This window comes from Odontesthes bonariensis, chromosome 20, assembly GCF_027942865.1.
Source record: "Odontesthes bonariensis isolate fOdoBon6 chromosome 20, fOdoBon6.hap1, whole genome shotgun sequence".
NCBI classification, from domain to species: Eukaryota; Metazoa; Chordata; class Actinopteri; order Atheriniformes; family Atherinopsidae; genus Odontesthes; species Odontesthes bonariensis.
In genome coordinates, this window is record NC_134525.1 from 5,167,160 (window position 1) to 5,186,219 (window position 19,060).

A 19,060-nucleotide genomic window follows, 5' to 3' on the forward strand; every position below is an offset into this window, starting at 1 on the left:
GAATTATAAGGAATTTCTCTCATTGTTGGGGTTTAAATGTCATGATTTCAGCTATTTCATTGTGGGAATGTGTCTTGTTATACTTACAGCAAATTAAATATTTATATATAAGCATTTTTTTAGCAGAAACTGTTGGTTTTCTTTCTTTTTTTGTCACATAATTACAGTTAGATGAGTATGTAATCGGCAAAACAAGATAGAAGAACTAATTTATCAAATGAACAGCCAGTTAATTACAAAGCTCACTCCTTATCTATATTAATCATCCATTAAACATGATGTGTATAAGCAACAGAACATGGATCACAGTTTAAAAATGACTAATAAATCAAAGTCTTTATATGAGAGCACCAACAGAAACCTTTTAATTCATGTTACAATCCAAAGCAGCCCATCTTTGATGTCCGATTGTGTTTCTGAACTTTGTTTTTTATGGCGTTGATGAATTAAATGTCACAGAGCTTTAAAAGTATGAGAAGCATGGAATGCAAATTCTGGGTGGAGGAGGAAATCGGAGGAGGAAATCAGATGAGGGCAGATTGAGAAGCAAACGAGTGGACCGGTTTTTGGTGTTGGGAAGAACTCACATGACAGCACCACAGGAACTTCGGGTCTTTCATCAGCGCGTGCTCAGTCAACTTTTTGTGAAACAAGTCGTACACTTCAGTCTCCAGGCAGTCCCGCAGCTGCAAAACAACAAGGCTTTTTTTCATCAACCTTAAGCAGTTCATTTCCTGTGTTTTTAAATGTGCCGTCACGATAAACTCAGCTTTCCACACAGAGTTTTAAAAAGGTCACAGGTGTTAAATTTGTGTTTTTGTAACGATGACAAAGCCCCTCATCGGGAATCTAAACCCGGTTTCTAAGTATCTATGCAAGCTGCTGCTGCTAGCTCACCTGAATGTCCAGCGTAGAGAAGTAGCTGTCCAGTTGTTTGGGGTCGTTGATGTCGGGCTCGCCGCAGACGGGACACACCATGTCTCTGATGTGTTTGTCTCTTACTGCGATGGTGAAGTGCTGCCTGAAACACTCGTGGCACACCGAGCACTGGCAGGACGTCAGAGACTGCATCTGAACCACGAGAGGTGGGAAAGAAATCTCTGCTTTAGTGGTCGTGTCCCTCACAGGTGTCCAGGTCTGATGAGTCACTTGCCGATGTGACCCCCAACAAGGCCCAAAATATCTTAAATGCAGCTCTTTTTTGAGATGTGAGCCGATTTCCTGGAAACTCTTGACACCAATTCGAGCGTCAGGTTCTCTTTCCGTCTCTACAGAGTCAGAATTAAAACATTTGAACCAATTCAATTCAACCAACCGCACCAATACGTGATGCTTTATCTGTTTCTCTGAAGTTTATTTGTGACGCAAGAGTACGGTATGTCCTTAGGCTCTTATAATGGCCCGAGGTTGAAGCTGAAATGAACAAATAAAGGATGGTTTCGGTTACAGGCAAAGAGGAAAGAAAATAAAAATCATAGCAAATCACTAATGATTACATTCCAGAACACTGGATTAAGTATTTGTCAGAGTTATAATTTGATTCCTTAATTGTTTTTTAAGGATAAGATGCTGCATACAGTATGAAAGCCCAGCTAAGAGCCATTCCATTAAAAAGGGATTTTAACTTGATACTTTCCTTCTGCTAACTTTGATGACGGTCAAGTTAAACCTCTTTAAATGCACCTGATGCCAATTCTGGAGGAGGGAAAAAAAACAACTGAGGCGTTTTGCAGACTGAGCTCCCCATAGGAATGAATAATTACGTTAACTCAGACGTCAACATTACATTACAGATTTTGCTCTGAGGCATTAAATGAGGCACCGTAGGAAACAAGTCAGAGCAACAAATTCTTTTTTTTACCATCTTTTCTCGATTCACTGCCTTCCTGCGTCATTTTTATTTTCATAAATCTTGGATTCTTAGTCAAAGATGGTAAAAAAAAACAGGTTCATTTTGACGCCAGCTCCGTGTTGAGCTTTTCAGATGTAAAACCATGATGGCGGACGGTCTGATTCGCCGCCGCTCTCCTCGCTGACCCACCTTGATGCGGAGGAAGATGCTCAGACAGATGGGGCACTCGTTGTTGAGGAGACGCCTGATGAAGTCTTTGTCATGTGACTCTTTCACAGCTTGCACCACATCCTCCAGCGAGTAGGTGACACCTGGCTCTTGGAGCAGCGACAGGACGAGCTCACAGCGCCCCCAGCTGGGCAGGTCGTACAAGGCCAGCAGACGCCTGCACATCCTCTAAAGCAGCAAACAGAGACATTAAAGGGATAGTTCGCCTCTTTTGACATGAAGCTGTATGACATCCCATATTAGCAATATCATTTATGAACATCTTCTTACCCCCTGCTGCGTCCTGTGAGCAGAGTTCCAGCCTCGTTTTGGCGTTGATGAAGGTAGTCCGGCTTGCTTCTCAAAACAATATGCGTTCAAAATAGTAATACATTTGCATCACAAAATCGTTCTCCAGGAAAAAGTCAGACCTCACAATCGCTTGGCGCTATTTCTCTCTACCTTCATATCACTGCGTTCAGCCACCTGGCGACAGCTGCACCTGTGACGGTGTTTACTGCTCGGAAGCAGGGGACTGCTGGGTCTGCACTTCGGTCTACACAGCAGGCAGTGATACGAAGGGAGAGAAAATAGGGCCAAGCGATTGTGAGGTCTGACTTTTTCTGGATGGACGATTTTTTGATGCAAATGTATTACTCTTTTGAACACATATTGTTTTGAAAAGTAAAACGCTTTATTTTCGGGACCATAGCAAACCAGCCGGACTACTTTCATCAACACCAAAACGAGGCTGGAACTCGGCTCACAGGACGCAGCAGGGGGTAAGAAGATGTTCATAAATGATATTGCTAGTATGGGATGTCATACAGCTTCATGTCAAAAGATTCGAACTATCCCTTTGAGTTCGAGGTGCAGAATTAAACAAATACAAACATGTCCTGCTCACGTCAGCACTTCTAAAAATATGGCTGCGCAGTCTAACCTGTTTGTCCGGGTGTTTGGGATCGATGGGTGGCTCGGGCTGGTCGATCCAGATACGCTGGTGGAAGGGCTCCAGGAGAGGGCGCTGAAGCAGAGACAAAGCTCCTTTCACCTCGCCTCCGCTCTGCCGCAGGGCCTCCTCACACCGAGCCACATCCTGGAAGCCCAGAGAGTGAAGCTCCCTCATCTGAACACAACAGGGGAAGAAGCTAACTTTAACTCATCTCTAAGATATGATCAGAAGAGAAGAAACTCAACCAAGCCCTGCAGACGTTTGCAGGAACATGAAGGTTAAACGACAGCTTGAAAGCGTTTTGCATTTAGAAGATTTAACTCTTAATTGACAAGTTGAAGCTTTATTCCGTCTGCTTTTAGTTCAGAAAACAATTACGGGTTTGAAACTCATCATTAGTCTGCGGTTAAGCTGCTAAAGTAACGAGTGAAAGAGATCCCAATATAATTTCCCTTACAGACAGATAACAAAACAGAACAAAAAAAATAATGAAAATCAGTTGCCAAACTTGTAGAAAGCAGAGAGAAGTGTGGGTGAAATCTTCAGAGATCACCTTGAACGGCCTTGGGGTGTTGTTTATGTAGCTTGGCAACAACTTAGCGGATGATGTCACACACAGCGTCGGCAGGTAACACAGGTGAACTCTCTCAGTACGTAAGACAGAAACTTTAGTCCTGAGATCTAACATTTCTCATCATACGATCAAGGTTTAGAGACTTGGTTTAAACTCCCATCGCTCTGCTTTGTTCCAGCTCTGCATCCTAGATTTCGGGACTTGTTCCACATGTTGTTTTGGACTTTGGGAAACTCAAGCAGCTGCTCCTACATGCACACAACTGTCCTTTGTTTTTTTACTTATATTTTACATTTACATTTATGTTTCCATGTTGTTAAAAAAAAAAAAACAACATTTCCTGTTTTCTTGGCAACTTATGAAGGAGGCTAATAACAAGCTAATAATCTATCGAGGTAAATTTTTGGATGATTGCAACATGGAGACAGATGATCGACGGGTTAAGGTGGTTTTAAAATAAATACTTTGATTATTAATTAACAGTTTCAGTCATTTGTTAAGACTTTAAGATTGCTATTTTTTTGTTTTTATCTTTAAAAAAAAAAAAAAAAAAAAAGAGTTAAACTCTGCAAAACTCTATGCATGTAACTCTCAATCAAAACTTCCTCACACTCGTTGTTTTTCAGCATACGCGCTAAGACAATCCTCTTACTACCTTTTAATAAGTCTACCTAGATACATTATGTGTCAAGTATTGCTGTATATGAATGAAAAATCTAATAAAAAGATTTGTAAAAAAAAAAACTTCCTCACACTCCACAATAGTTTCCATTTTGTGTCAGACTTACATTTCCTGCCTTCAGTTGTACTCAAGATAACAATGGAATCTAAACTCCTTTCTCAGGGTCAAAGGTATGCGATACTCCCTAACATAGCACAGATAGCTTTAGTTCAAAGCTATCCTGTACTGTCAGAAATCTAAGCTGCAAGAAGGTGCTTCTAAATGCTTGCTGAGACTCCGTACCCCACACAGTTCAGTTTACCATCAAAAGACTTTTAGGGTTTTCCGACCTTGACTTGTCGGTCTCTCAGCAGCTGTCTCACGGCTCTCTCCGTGTCTCCTCCGGCTGCCAGCCAGGCCAGTTTGGCCTCGGCTCTGGACAGCTTCACGCCTGCGCCTGCGGCGTCCTGCTCTGGCTCCCCTCCGTCTCTCTCCACGCCGGGCTGCGTCCCGGGGTTTCTCGTTTTGTAGCTTTGCTGAACGGACGCGGCCATGGCGCAGATTTCATCCAGCAGGTGTGGCAGCTCTGATGTCAGCCAGTCACAGGGGTTAGCGTTGCTGCCGCCGCACATGCACAGCGCTGCGTACACTTCCTCCGGGCTGACGCCTCGCTTCTCTGCCTCCTGGGAAAAACAGACAGGATGCATGTTCTCACAGGCTCTTATTGAAGGGATTTAATCTAGTGACACAAAATGTATGCGAAAGCTACTATTCTTATTGATCGATTATTTATCTAAGTGGCCCTTAGGAGTCTGCGCCCGCGCCGGTGTAGGCATCACACGTTTTATTGATTTTTCAGCAATTGAATCAAGCACAGAAATATTTTTTTATATCAATTTACATTGTTTTTTTTGTGTAAAAGACATCTGTCGTGTATGTTTTGAGATTTACTGAGCTTATGTTGTTGAGTGGTTGCACATTCTCCTACATGGGAAAACCAGAGCACCCCGTTTCTCACAGTTCCCTTTAATTACTTTGTATCACACTAAGCAAAGTTCCCACACTACATGTCTGTCTATAAAATGTTGTTTACTCAAAATGAAAATCTATATCCATTTTTCCAACAGCTTATCATCGGTCCGCAAAGTTAGCACGAATCGACTTCTAAGACGGATCATTGGTTAGCGCTTCCAGTGTGATAGCTGAAATTATTCTGCACATTTTGATACGAAACGCACGGGCCATCAGGTTATATGAATGGCCTTAAAAGGTGATTATAAGCAGATAAAGCAACGAGGGGCATTTATATCACAGACTCCTAAGGGGCTAAACAGTTTAAAATAAGCAATTTCAAGCTAATCATGACACTCAGGCAGTTTTTAAGTAGATTTATCAGTTAATCAAGAAAATTGTTTATTACAGCCTCTTTGAGAAATTTAAGGGTTACAATGGTGTTTAAGTTACAATCGTTTTTATTTTTTAATTTAAAGAAATTTAATATCGAGTTAATTATCGGCTCTAAAACCAGCAGATTTATCTGGATGAGTAACAGTCGGTAGTACTCCTTTATGTAATTACCCGACTTGTGGGCGGCAACATAAAGGCCACAAAAATACATTTAAATGTGCCTCAGGAACACCTGAGCTATTTTCAAAAGTCTCCAAGTATGCCTTCAACATCTTTTCAATGAATCAGGTCAGATCTTTTCCCCTGTTCCCCAAGAAAACCTCGTTGGCTTTTGGATCTGGAGATAATTGTTTTTCATTGATTTTGTGACTGCAGGTGTGTTTCCCCACTCTTATCTGGCTGATGAGCGTCAGTCCGTCGTCTTTCATCGTCTTCTGCCTCTTCAGCTCCAGGTTGACTCTGGGCGTCGGCTGTGGCTTCACACCCGGCTGAGGCTGATCCTTAGCGACAGACGGCATCTGCTGGAGGGACTGCGGGAGAGAAACTCCAGCCGAGTCTTTACACGACAGGCTGCACATCTCACACATCGCAGAGGGCTTGGTGTTGACATAAGTGCAGAACTGGCAAGTCCACTGTGAGAAGAAGGAGGAAAGAACAAAAAACCATGCATGATATGAATTTTAAAATAAACAAAAGGAAAAAATGGCTTAAAAATGGGAAAACTTCAGCGGGAAATTATACAGATAAAAGTAAGTAAACAATTAAAGTAGGTGAAACTCCACCCATGTTTGTGTTACTCATCAGTAAACTCCTGCTTCGTGTTCTCTATCATTCACTATAAAGACTAAAGAGATTAGATTATCGTTGGAATCGGGGCTATTTTCTAACTAATTCAGCTTATCTGCAATATCTTTTCAAGGAACAGTTATTAGCCTGACAAAACACTTCATTATTTTGTCAGAAGATGTCAGAAATTACCAAAAAAACAACATGAAAAGCACATCTGAAAATCCCAGAGTCCACAGTCAGAAAGTTAAAGCAGCAGAAGCAACTTGTTGCCCCTCTTTTCCAATGTTTCCTGCTACAAGTTGTCCTGGTAAATCATGAGATCCTCAGTGAAAATTTGTATCTGAGGCCCACCTAAAACAAACTATGGGGGAAAAAAAGTTGCTCTTAGCGCCCCCAGGCTCTGGGATGTCTCACAAATGCTCCATAAATGAGAGACACATTGGATTGAACGCTGGGTGATGTCAGCCTTGGTAACAGTGGATTTAATTTAAAGGCAGAAACTGATTAACACACTGATTTATTTGGATTTCAAACAAGTTTTCAGCTATGGGAATGGTTCCATCATCACTTCCTCCTCACTAAGTCTTCAGACTGGTTGATTTAGACGATAAAAGTTGACAATGGCCAATAAAAACAACTTATCTTCAAAGAATATGTCTGACTTAAAGGCTTTTAACAGATTTACTCTCCTTGTTGTGCCTCAGAGTGACTGACGAACCTTTAACTTTTGAGAATTCTTGATTTACAGAAGTTTAATGAAGTGGACACTGTGACTCTTTTACTGAATATGGGAGCGGCTGTGCTTTAAAAAGGCACTTTTAATGTCATCATGAAATAGTGTTGTGGAGAAATTAGAGTCGAATCCCGCGTTGGTCAGCCGTCCATTGGGGAGTTTATTGAACTGTCACAGCCAATATGCATACAGAATGTACAAAATGTCCGACGAGCTCATCTTGTGACACCCTTTTATACCGTTTTATCATAACAAGTGTACGTGGCCCTCTCTGGAGGCGCCTAGCTTTCGCAGTTTATCATAAACACGCTCATACTAACTATCAACAATATTCATATGAACCAGTCAACAGGCACAGGATGTAACTAGGCCAGAAGTCATGACATCCTTCTCCCACAATAGCAATGCTAATTTTGTCATGAAAATGGGTTAATTATGTAATTATTTCAAGATAAGAAGAATATTTCGTTAGTTCAGCCAAATAAAAGTTTTCCTGAAGCAGGCGAGGCTCCTCGATGACCACTGCTGTGATTATATTAATACCAGATGCGTCTGAATGGATGAATAATAGCGAGGAGCAAGAGGAGAGTAGCATACAAGGCAGTGAAAGATGCTTGATGAGTGTTTTTTTTAATAAAAATTGATAGAAATCTAAATTTAAAAAACGGTCCATCTTCTTTACGGCTCATCTCGAACCCTCAAACACACAAAATGGAGAACAGACTGGGTAATAAATCTGTGCTCTTTGAATACAAACAACCAATAACTTGAGCTAAAAGCAGCATGGGATGGCAGAGAGGCCTCGACTGCCTCCACTGTGCTGGCTGAGGTGGATACAGCTGTGCCGATTCAGGCAAAACAACTGGGCTCTTTTCTCTTTCTTCATTTTAACAGCCAACTATTACATCAGAAAATAACTTATTACTAAGGTACGGGCACAGTTTTAAGCATTGTATCCATAAATCACCATTTGAATTTGAGCATTTCCAATTATTTTCAGCATCCATAAGAACCCGTAAGAGCCACGTTATGAGAGCAGAAAAGCTTTAAAAACGACTTGTATGACCTAATGGGCTGCTTGTAACTCCCAGTTTGAGCTGGGGAACGAGAGCAGCTTCGTCTGAATGTGGCAAAAAAAAAAAGAAAAAGAAATCTACTGATTTGTTACTTATTTGTCTGACAATTCACTGAGTGTTTTCCTTTTTAACTGTCTCTAAATACTCTAACTGCAGTAACACTATAAAAATAAACTCACTCATAAAGCTACTTGCTGATTTAGACTCTGAACTTTATGAATTTTCCTATAAACTTGATGTTATGTCAGTTGGTGTTTTTCAGGTCAGCTGATCATTCAGCAGGAAGTTTTCACGAGGTCGTCTAAGAGAGCAAATTGAAGGCAGAGAAGATAAGGGTGATTTGTAATCAGCAGCGTGACCAACCTTTGATCCAGAGTCAGGCAGAGATTTGGGGCTCGACAGCACGACAGGTGGGCGAGTGGCCAGACGAGGGCGCTCACACACCTGACAGAGGATGCTGCTGCCTTGGTTCACAACGGTGCAGCTCTTACACTGCCACTCTGAGAGGTCAAACGCAAACAAAACTCAGTCCAACCCTTCATGAAATAACTGTTTTACTACAAAAAAACCCCCCACAATTTCTCAATTACTTTCTATTTTCCCGTCTTCACCCCTAAAGTTTAGAGTCGCACCTGCGTTCGGCGATGCTGGGACCGACGGGGAGCTTTCAGGAGCGGCGGATGCAGCCGTGGAGAGTCGAGGACGTTCGCAAGTCGTGCAGAGAACAGCTCGTATCTCATTCACTGTCGTGCAGTGAGCGCACTGCCAAGGAGACAGAGATGGACTGGAAAAAAAAACAGACAAAACATTTTTCTCCTGATCTTAGGTCGACCTGACTTTGACAGCTTCAAGCTTGAATCCCCACCTGGATGTTTTGGCCGGTGTGATATTAGTCCTGCTGTGTCCTATGCGGTCAGGGTGAGAGTGGAAGAGCCTGTCACAGTTCATACACAACCTCTGGATGCAGGTGGAGCAGTGAGTGTGCACAGCAGCGATACCGCAGATGCTGCAGCTCTCTGTTAAGACAGCAGACAAAATCAAGAACAGACTTTTGCATTTGATCTGCGATGCGTTCACTTTGTGATCGAGCGTACCCTGTTCGGGTTTCTGTATTTTGTGTCTCTTGTGAGCGGCTCTGGAGGGGTGGCGGTGATAGAGGTCGTCGCATGCGTCGCAGAAAGGTTGATTGTCACATGACGGGCAAAGAAGAGACGTAGCGCCGCCGCACAAATTACACTCGCTCACTGCAGGGGAGGCTGGACACAAAGAAGAGAAACATACTGAGCGTTTGGACCACGAGCTGCGGCCGTCGTTGTTACGGTTATTAAATACAGATTAGTAAACAGACTCAAACTTCCTACCATGATGTCGAAAAACAAGCCGATGTTCAACATTTCAACTTTTAGAGACGTCAGCTCTGATGTAGGATTTCTGTTAGCTTTACGAGGTTCAAGACCACAATTTTATAAAACAGAATTACATATTTTAAAAGAAGAGAAGCATGAGACTCCATGGCTCCACCCAGGCCGATCGAAAACATTCCTGGATCGAGATCAACATCGAAACTTAATTGTTTGCCCCACTATGAAAATAACCAACCACACCACAAACCCTACCTGGCAGAGGAACGCTGTTTACAGAGCAGCATTAACTCTTCTTCTATGAAAAACACTTAAAAGATAGAAGACAAAATATCTAATAAACTTCCACTTTCAAGTCTGAATCTAGTCTGAAATTGAATCCGACTCTTTACACCAGGGCCACCCAAATCCGGTCCTCGAGGGCCGACGTCCTGCAGGTTTCAGATGTTTCCCTGCTTCAACACAGCTGATTCAGATGAAATGGAGCTCTTCAAAAGGTTGTTAAACCAGCTGATGAAGCATCGATCTGAATCAGGTGTGATGGAGCAGGAAAACATCCAAAACCTGCAGGACGTCGGCCCTCGAGGACCGGATTTGGGTAGCCCTGCTTTACACTGTATGTAGATTCCTTGTGTCAATCAAAAAGATTCTCCGTGGGGTTAAAGTCTGAACTCTGTGGTGCTCCATCCATGTGTGAAAATGATGTTTAATGCTCCCTGAAATGCTCTTTCACAGTTTGAGCCTGATGAATCCTGACACTATCATTTTGGAGAATGCCCGTGTCATCAGAAAAGACTAAAAACCTGATCATTGAGAATATTCAGACCGTCAGCTTGGGCACATAATGACAAACTCCTGCTCATTCACTTGGTTGAATAAAAGTTGTGACCTTTCTTTGGTAGATGTAGAACATAGCTATAACATAAAAATCTTAAATGTGCCCGCACCAAACTTTTTTAGAAATTTGTCCTGTGGAAAACAACAGGAAAAACTACATTTATTGTAAAGTTAAGTATGTAAAACATGCACTTTTTAAACAACAGGAAAGAGCCGGTTTCAAATTTTGGGTGTTTATGCCACGAAGGTGGTTCAACGGCACATTGTTTGGTGGCCGTAGCTCAGGTGGAAGAGCGGTTGTCTGACAATCAGAAGGTCGGCGGTTCAATTTCTGGATTCACTGGAACACACGTCGAAGTGTTTCTGGGCAAGACGCTGAACTCCACATTGCCTCCCGATCCATATGAACGGATGATCTGATCCAAGTGACGGTCATGACTTCAGGAAAAAAAAACTAAAAGTAACACTAAGTCACGGAGAGGCTGAAGCTCGGCCTTTAATTCGTCTGACGCGCTGATAGAAAAATTGCAGAGATACAAAAATACGTTTTATCGCTTGATTAACAAAAAAGATCAACTTAAAGGGGAAGTTCGGTTCTTTTTTTTCTTTTTAAACCTGGACCTTATTTCTGGCATAAAATACATTCATCTGCACACTGATAACAGTTTGGTGAAAGTCGGCATCCTTCGGAAGATATTTAGATCACTCTAGATCGGCGTATATTCATATAACGGGAGAGAACAGGGCAGAGACAATACAGCCTCTAAATAAGGCATTATCTGTCTTTATTTCACCAATACTTTAAGACCAATGAATGAATGAACGCGTACTATTGCACTGTTAGCTCAGAGTTGCCGTGTTGTTGTTATCCGGGGCTAAAGGAGCTTCCTACACACGCGTCTAATGGGATGACTTCATTGACGCGCGCCGCTGCAGCACAGCTAATTCACTCCGGTAAGGACGTCCATCGTACTTAAAGTCATCGTCCACGTCGTCAAAATCTGATAAATATCCTGCTGTCACAGAGCACGGAGTAACAAGCAAAAAAAGTCTGTATCCAGCCTAAATTTCCCAGCTCTTACAGGGACGCTGCCAATCTGAATTTGTAGTAAGTAAAACCAAATGTTTGAGATTTCAAAAAGAAGAAACTCACGTCGAGAAGGGTCAGCCGAGGTTTGTTCGACAAGATTGGGGGGGGGGAAAGGCTTACAGCTTTGTTCAAGCTGTTTGTTTAAACTAAAAAGATGCTAAAATCATAAAGTCTGAAAATGGACTACGAGTGGGTGGCAGTGAATCATGTGACAACTTCCACTCAGGTGGGTTTAAAGTCCGGCTGCCTACGAGCTTCAACACTCAAGGCCAGGATCCTTTTTATCCAAAAAAAAGTCCGGCTGCTGAGTTGGAGTGGAGTAACAGTTATCACTTTGTTTCCTTTTTCTTTTTGTAAATAGGTTACTCCTTTAGTCCGATTGTAAACAGGAAGTGTTGAATATTGATGCTTATTTACAACGCCATCTTTTGGACGAAAACGCAGTCTGGAATGATTAAATCATCGCCGAGCAGAGAGAATATTCAATTCCCCGCTTTCCTCTGTAATCTGTCATGGCAGCCACTCACCGGTTGCTGGTTTCGGCCGTTGCGGGAGCTGGGGCTTCGGATCAGGCGTAGTTGAAGGAGATGGTGCCTTGGGTTCGTCTCCCTGCGGCTCGTCTGCAGGCACGGTGGTCACCGACTCATCCGACGGCTTATTCTAAAGGAACAAACACAATCACGACTCCTCACGTGACAAAATAACATGAGCGAATGTAAACAGATGGAGAACAGGGATGCTAATTAAAAACATGTTGTGTGTCGTTATTATTATCATCATTATTACTCCCATTTGTTTCTGCTTGAATCAAACAGATGTGGGGGCACCCTCTTAATCTCTCTCAGCGAGTTTTGAGTCAGAAATCAGTTTTTACTGGTCATGCACTATATTTTTATCTAACTGACATAACCACTGCACAAGCGAGCATGTTACCAAATTGACAACAGATTTCTCCTCTAAATACTCATCATTGTGGTTCTTCAGGATTCAGCAAAAGTAGCAACACTGAAGTGTTTGTATCATATCCTGACAGCCTGGGCTCAAATAGTGAAGCTGTTACAAGATTTTGCTGGCAGATGGAGTGATTAAAGTTGTTGTATTGTTGTGTTGTGTTGTGTAACATCAGATTTGCTATCAGAAACAGCTACATTCCAACTGGAAACGTGTACAGACCTGCTGGATGAGAAATGGGATGATGTCTTTGAAGTTTTCTGGGTGAGGATGGGTGCCCTAAATAAACAGAGATATCAGGAATGGAATATGGTGGCTTGTTTACAGAGAAACAGGTGAACAAATTTGACTTTCTCACGAGCAAGCACAAACCTTTATTAGCATGTCCACCTCTGTGCGTAGGGTCATCACCTCCAGCGTCACCAAGGCAACATTTCCAGTATCTGGATCAGTGACTTCATCGGGAAAACTGAGGCCATCTATCTGCTGGCTGGTGTAACCATAGAGGTACAGGACTCTCCGGCCTCCCTGTGGAGGTAAAGAAGACATGAAATACTTGATTTTAAATTATAAAAAAGCAAGAAACCTTCAGACCTTTTCATAATTGTGTGAAAAATGTTTTTGTCCTTAATCCCAAATGGTAAATTCCTTACTAAGTCCTGCTTTATTTGCACCAAATTCGAGCAAAAAAAATACTGTAAAAGAAGTGGCTTTTCCCCACCTTGATGGCGTCCACAGTAGTTCTGAAGACAGGGTTGTTGTGCTTGACGGTCCTCCAGTATCTGGGCCTGGCGGGACCAGTCAGGTTACAGCCGTACTTCTCCAGGATACTCAAGGCTTTGACCAGTCTGCTCAAAGACTCCAGAACCTGATGCAGAGAGAATTCATTTGCACCATTAGTGATAGTAGGTTTTAGGGAGAAACCAGACTTGATTGATGCTGTATGACCTTGGAAGGGTCAGTCTTGAACAGTGTTGGTCAAGTTACTTTTAAAAAGTAATTAGTTATAGTTACTAGTTACTGCTCCCAAAAAGCAATTGAGTTAGTAACTCAGTTACCACATTGTAAAAGTAATTAGTTACTCAGCAAAGTAACTTTGGCGTTTTTTTTTGTGTTCTATAACGCTGTTATGTTCCATAACATCTTTAACATCAAATATGTTTATATTAACTGATTGAATTCATTCAAGGTAAAGACAAGAAACTTGTGCTAAAGGAAAAAAATAAATAAATGGACCAGACTCAGTGAATATTTCCCTATACTCCCTTTATAGAAGATATAAAAAAAACTAAATACAGTAATTTAGAACATTCGGTATTTATTTGAACTCAATAGATTGCAGCCTGCCATGATGCATAGAAATAAATTAATAAATAAATTCTGATCCGAAAAATGGAGTGTTGTTTGTTTTCGAGTGGCTCCGCCTCCTTCGCTGGGGCTCACGCTAGCTGCATTTGGGCTTGGGGTTGGGCTAGCAGCTGCAGAAGCAACAAGTGTCATATTCGCATGGGTTGATGTGAGGTGCTTCATTAGATTTGAGTTACTTGAGGCAGACGTGGATAAAGTTTTTTTTAGAAGTAGTATCGGTAATTCCAGTTAGAGAACGCTACCTGTGAACTTCCCTGGCTTGTCGCCGCTGTCTTGTGTGTGTTTAAGAATAGTCGTCAGCGTGAGCAAGGCGATCCGCCCACACAGCCAATCATCATCGCATTTGCATGATGATCATCCCCAGCCCTGCTCTCTCCAGGCAGCTGATGTGTAGCCGAAAGCCTACAACCAAATTGTAGTAACGTGCCACTTTATATTCTCGGTAACGATAACAGCGTTGTAACGGCGTTGTAATTGGCTTTTCTGAGAAAGAAAAGCCAATTGCTTGATCATTTTACAGCCACATCATTTCCATTAAGCGTTATTTGAACTGATTGTTTGATAACGCAAAATTATTTTTTTATCGGATTACACGATTAAAGGTGGGGTAGGGGATCTTTTTCTGGAACATTTTTTTTACATATTGCTTGAAATACTCTTCACACCCCCATTGCAACCAATTAATTAAAAGTTTTGACACAAATATGAAAAGTTTTAGTGGCCTCTAGAACGTACAATCTAGGAAAAACAGTATCCAATCATACTGAACGGACCGTTAACGATGATTGGATTCTGATGCCGTCTATCAAACTGCAACCTGCTCCTCCCTCCCCCTCCTTCCCCCTGTGCGCGTACCCTGCTCCGTGAACGAATTACACGTCCAGAAGCTTGGCAGGAAGCTAAACTAGAGCCAGCTTGGCTAGCATCTAGCATTATTAAACGTTTAGTTAGCACCTTCGTGCTCGTGCGCGGTCATGTACTCTAGAGGCGTGCCTTCGGGGGGAAAGTGAAGAAAAGGGTTGGGACTTTTTACCTGTGTATTTTCAAAATGCAGCTTCGCTGGACTCAAAATCCAGGATCTCCTACCCTACCTTTAATCGATGGAATAATCGGTAGATTACTCGATTACAAAAAGATTCGATAGCTACAGCCCTACTTCCTTTGTTTTTCTGGACCATCAGGTCAACAAATAACCCCCGCCAAGCCAGGAAAATCAGTTACTTCGTGCCAAAAATAAGTCCAACCATCCATTCATTGAGAGGAATCGTTTGCCTCTGGGAGTTTTGGTGCAGAATGTCAAGAGTCACTTTTAATTACTTGCTCTAAAAAGGCATAAAAGACACAAATCTAACTGAAGCCAACGGACCAATGTGTCTCATTTATTGGGGAAAAGCAGCATGTAGCCAAAATACTGATTTATGTGTAAACAAAAATGTTGTCTTTAGACCTGAGCGCTTCAGGAAGAAACTGTCTACTTATATAGTTACTCTAGATGGCATTTCCTTGGCTTCTAATACTACAGTGAGGAACCTTAGGAGTTATTTTTGACTAGAATCTATCCTTTGATGCACATATAAAACAGGTTTCTACGACTGCCTTCTTCCACCTTTGTAATTTTACCAAAATCGGGAACATCCTGTCTCAGAGTGATGCAGAAAAACTGCTCCATGCATTTGTTACTTGAAGGTTGGACGCCTGTAATTCTTTATTATTGGACTGTCCCACAGATTCTCTGAAAAGCCTCCAGTTGATCCAAAATGCTGCAGCCAGAGTTCTGATGAGAACTAACTAGTTATGCTGCTATAGGCCTAGACTGTCGGGGGACCACATTAGTGAAGCATTAACAGAGATTATGGTTTATAAAATACATAAACCATGACTTAGGATTTCACAAGCAATAACAACAGGTTTATTTTTACTGCAGACAAAGTGAAAATTATAAGAGTATGTTAACAAGTAAACTCTGGACAGGAATCACTAAATGAAAGTAAATTCTAACAGGAAACAGAGGTTGGTAATGCATGTGGCTGAACTGTCTGTTATACATATGTTTTTTGGAAAATGCCTGCCCCCTCGTGGTCAAATATTATTAGAAACAGACTTCAGTAAAGAAATGAACGGTTGACCATGATCCTCATCCTCCCTTTGAATAATTAATGCAACTTTAATGAAGCCGTTTTGTTACATTTTGCAAGCCTTTCGTATTTCTTTGAGGGGAAATCTCTCTTTTTAGTTATTTTGGAGTGAACCCACTTATATCAGGACACCGTGTTGCCTCAGTTATGTGTGAGCATTTATTCAGGTTACAGAGCAAACTAGTGCTAGTTTCTCTAAAAGTTAATTTAAGTAAAAATGCTTTAAATGAACATTATTGTTCTGCAATCATTAGCCTTCTCTAACACACTGAATGAAAAGACATGCTGTCTGCTGAATGTTCTTTTTAACCAGTTTAACCTGTTGTTTTTAAATGTGCAGTTCGGATTTCTATGCAAATAGCGAGTGGACTGCTTTCTTTACTTTGAATCAAAAACAGAAGCAAATCTATTCTTAATCCCTTCGTGGACTTCATCAAGAGACGAAGTAACTAGATAGAACTTAAAAGACCCTCCGTAATGTTCTGTACTCTTTCAATAAGCACAGCCAGCTTCACAGGATCCTTTCTGAGAGAACTTTACCTCATGTTTGCTGCAATCTGCCGTGTTCTCCCTCAGCATGACTTCTGCTGGCAAGTGACGGTACTTCTCGGACAACGGCAGAGGGATGGCGGCCATCGTCTGGACCTCTGCTTTTGCATCCTGTGCTGAACCCGAGGAGGAAAGGAGCGACTGGGCTCTGCTCCTGACCTCGTCCATCTGGACGGGCGCAGGGCTGCTACTCATTGCTGTCAGAAAAAGGAAGATGACAATTTCAAGACATGGAAATCTAGTGTTTTGTCACTCAAAACCATAGTTAGGGCTATTTAGAAGCTTTTCTTTGTTTTACATCAGGTTTTGGGTGTGCATTCAGACCAAAAAACTGATTATTTGAAATATCCTATTATTAAAGTGTATAAAAAGAAGAAACAAAGCAAGTAAAACGATGTACAACTAAAGAAAAGAAACGTATCTATTGCATTACACAACAAAGTGCCTTCATAAAAGGACTCTAAACTATGTCAGACCCTGTCAGTGTTTTAAACAATGTTCATCAAGTAATGCTCATTTATGATCAGTTAGGGCTAAAAGCAAGCTAAATGCCAAAGGTTAAATACGTGTCATGTCCATTTACAGCGCAGAAGCGGGGTTTCTGTCAGCCTGAACAATTTCACTTTTAATTCACATAATTACGACATGGAGGGAAAGTCCAGGCTAATCATAGTATCAGAGGTAAACAGCGGAGTATCAAATCTCAGTCTCCCCCAAACGTCTGTACAGTAACACCCAGTCTAAGAGAAGTAATCCATGTAAAATGTCAGTTTTAGGGTGTTGAAACAAAAAACAAACAAACATTAACTACCAGACAATAACAACTGACAGCAGCTGAAAACGAAACTTTAAAACAGCTTGAGCTACGTTTGCTAAGTTACGTTACTGACCGCATGTACAACTTGTGCTTCTTTTAACGGTGTTGTCGTCCTCCCGCCGCCAGGAAGAAAGCTGTTGGGTTGCTATTAATAAATATAAAGTGTTTCAAATAGACACCTGTGGTCCAATCCTCAGCTGAGCTGCGCTGGTACCGTCTGAAGCTAGCTTTAAATGCGGAACTCCAGTTTGACGTCTACTTCCGGTCTAATGCCATATTTCAAAATAAAAGCGTATTTTCTTGTCTGTCTCAAAACAACAAAGGTCACACTATAAAGGGATAGTTCGCCTTTTTTTTACATGAAGCTGTATGACATCCCATATTAGCAATATATTGTGAGGTCTGACTCTTTTGAACGCATATTGTTTTGAGAAGCAAAACGCTTTATTCTTTAAGCCCCAGCCAACTAGCCGGACTACTTTCATCAACGCCAAAACGAGGCTGGAACTCGGCTCACAGGACGCAGCAGGGGGTGAGAAAATGTTCATAAATGATATTGCTAATATGGGATGTCATACAGCTTCATGTCAAAAGAGGCGAACTATCTCTTTAAAGCAACACTAGATACGTTTATCAACCTTAAAACTATGTGCTGCTGAGTCGTTTTGAAGTATTTTGACTTTTTTTATGCACATTCCCGGGTCTAAAACTGCCCTAGAACGCCTGCCCTTGACATTTTTGTGGTCTTTTGATGGCTCTTTGTGACTTCTTCAACATGACAACAAATTCATGTGTATGGCTGTACATTTTCAGGGCTGTGACAATTTGTTTTTACGACAATGATGTTACATCCCAGAGATCACGAAATCAGGGTAGTGACTGAAAGTATGAGGTCACAGATACAAGCCACTGAAATGAGTTTCCTTTGGAGGGTAGCTGGGCCCAGTTTTAGCTATAGGGTGAGGACTTCACTTAGGATGCCTCCTGGTTGCCTCCATTTGGAGGTTCTTTGGCCCCGGGGGGAAACCCAGAACACCCTGGAAAGGATATCCCATCTAGCCTGGAAAAGCCTTGGGGTTTTTTCAAGTGTTCCTTTAAACACCCCGTGTAGAAGTTTTCTCGCTCCCTCCTGCTCATAGTCACCTTTAACAGACCGATTTACTGACTGGTGGTACCTTCAGGAGAGATCATATTTCCTCGTTTTGGCCGGTTTACAATGGAAATTTAGGATAAAATTTCAGAATGAGAATCATCTTTACTGTATTAAACCAAGTACAATGAAATTTCTTGTGGATTTCCCTTTTCTTAAAAAAGTATGCACCATTTAAAATCCTCCATTCCACATGTAAAGCTCTTAATGGCTTTGCTCCATCTACTATTAAAGATCTTGTAGTTCCCTTTTACACCACAAGACCTCCACTCTCTGCAACTGCTGTCTCCGGTATTTGCCTAATTTTGATTCATCTCAACCTGCTTCAGAACGGCAAGTCATGTGCATGTCCAAAAAGGTCCGTAAAAGCACCATAAACGTCCGTTTTCCAAATCATCAACTCACCGGAGTGGTTACTGGTGTGCACTGGTAATCCATATCAAATTTCGTTGCAAAAAGTTGCTTCTGTCGTGTTTTATTTGGCAGCTCGTTCATGCTCGCACTATTTTCTTCACGGTGGCGGAGTAATATCAATGAACATCCAGTAC

The 19,060-nt window shown here is 41.7% G+C and overlaps 1 protein-coding gene across 1 annotated transcript in view; it reads right to left on the reverse strand.

Annotated features, from left to right (window-relative positions):
* Nucleotides 1–17,607, reverse strand: part of LOC142370480 (E3 ubiquitin-protein ligase RNF31-like) — a 45,270-nt gene extending 27,663 nt beyond the window's left edge. Inside the window, exons 1-16 of the mRNA XM_075453056.1 lie at nucleotides 17,436–17,607; nucleotides 16,537–16,742; nucleotides 13,215–13,361; nucleotides 12,866–13,021; nucleotides 12,716–12,772; nucleotides 12,070–12,202; nucleotides 9,349–9,510; nucleotides 9,120–9,270; nucleotides 8,887–9,038; nucleotides 8,618–8,754; nucleotides 6,046–6,288; nucleotides 4,600–4,932; nucleotides 3,003–3,188; nucleotides 2,042–2,248; nucleotides 898–1,071; nucleotides 588–686 (exon numbers count right to left, since the gene is read on the reverse strand). Coding sequence (XP_075309171.1) covers nucleotides 588–686; nucleotides 898–1,071; nucleotides 2,042–2,248; nucleotides 3,003–3,188; nucleotides 4,600–4,932; nucleotides 6,046–6,288; nucleotides 8,618–8,754; nucleotides 8,887–9,038; nucleotides 9,120–9,270; nucleotides 9,349–9,510; nucleotides 12,070–12,202; nucleotides 12,716–12,772; nucleotides 12,866–13,021; nucleotides 13,215–13,361; nucleotides 16,537–16,740 — 2,541 coding nt within the window. The 5' untranslated portion in view covers nucleotides 16,741–16,742; nucleotides 17,436–17,607. The remainder of the gene's footprint in view (nucleotides 1–587; nucleotides 687–897; nucleotides 1,072–2,041; nucleotides 2,249–3,002; nucleotides 3,189–4,599; nucleotides 4,933–6,045; nucleotides 6,289–8,617; nucleotides 8,755–8,886; nucleotides 9,039–9,119; nucleotides 9,271–9,348; nucleotides 9,511–12,069; nucleotides 12,203–12,715; nucleotides 12,773–12,865; nucleotides 13,022–13,214; nucleotides 13,362–16,536; nucleotides 16,743–17,435) is intronic.
* Between the last annotated feature and the right edge of the window lie 1,453 nt (nucleotides 17,608–19,060).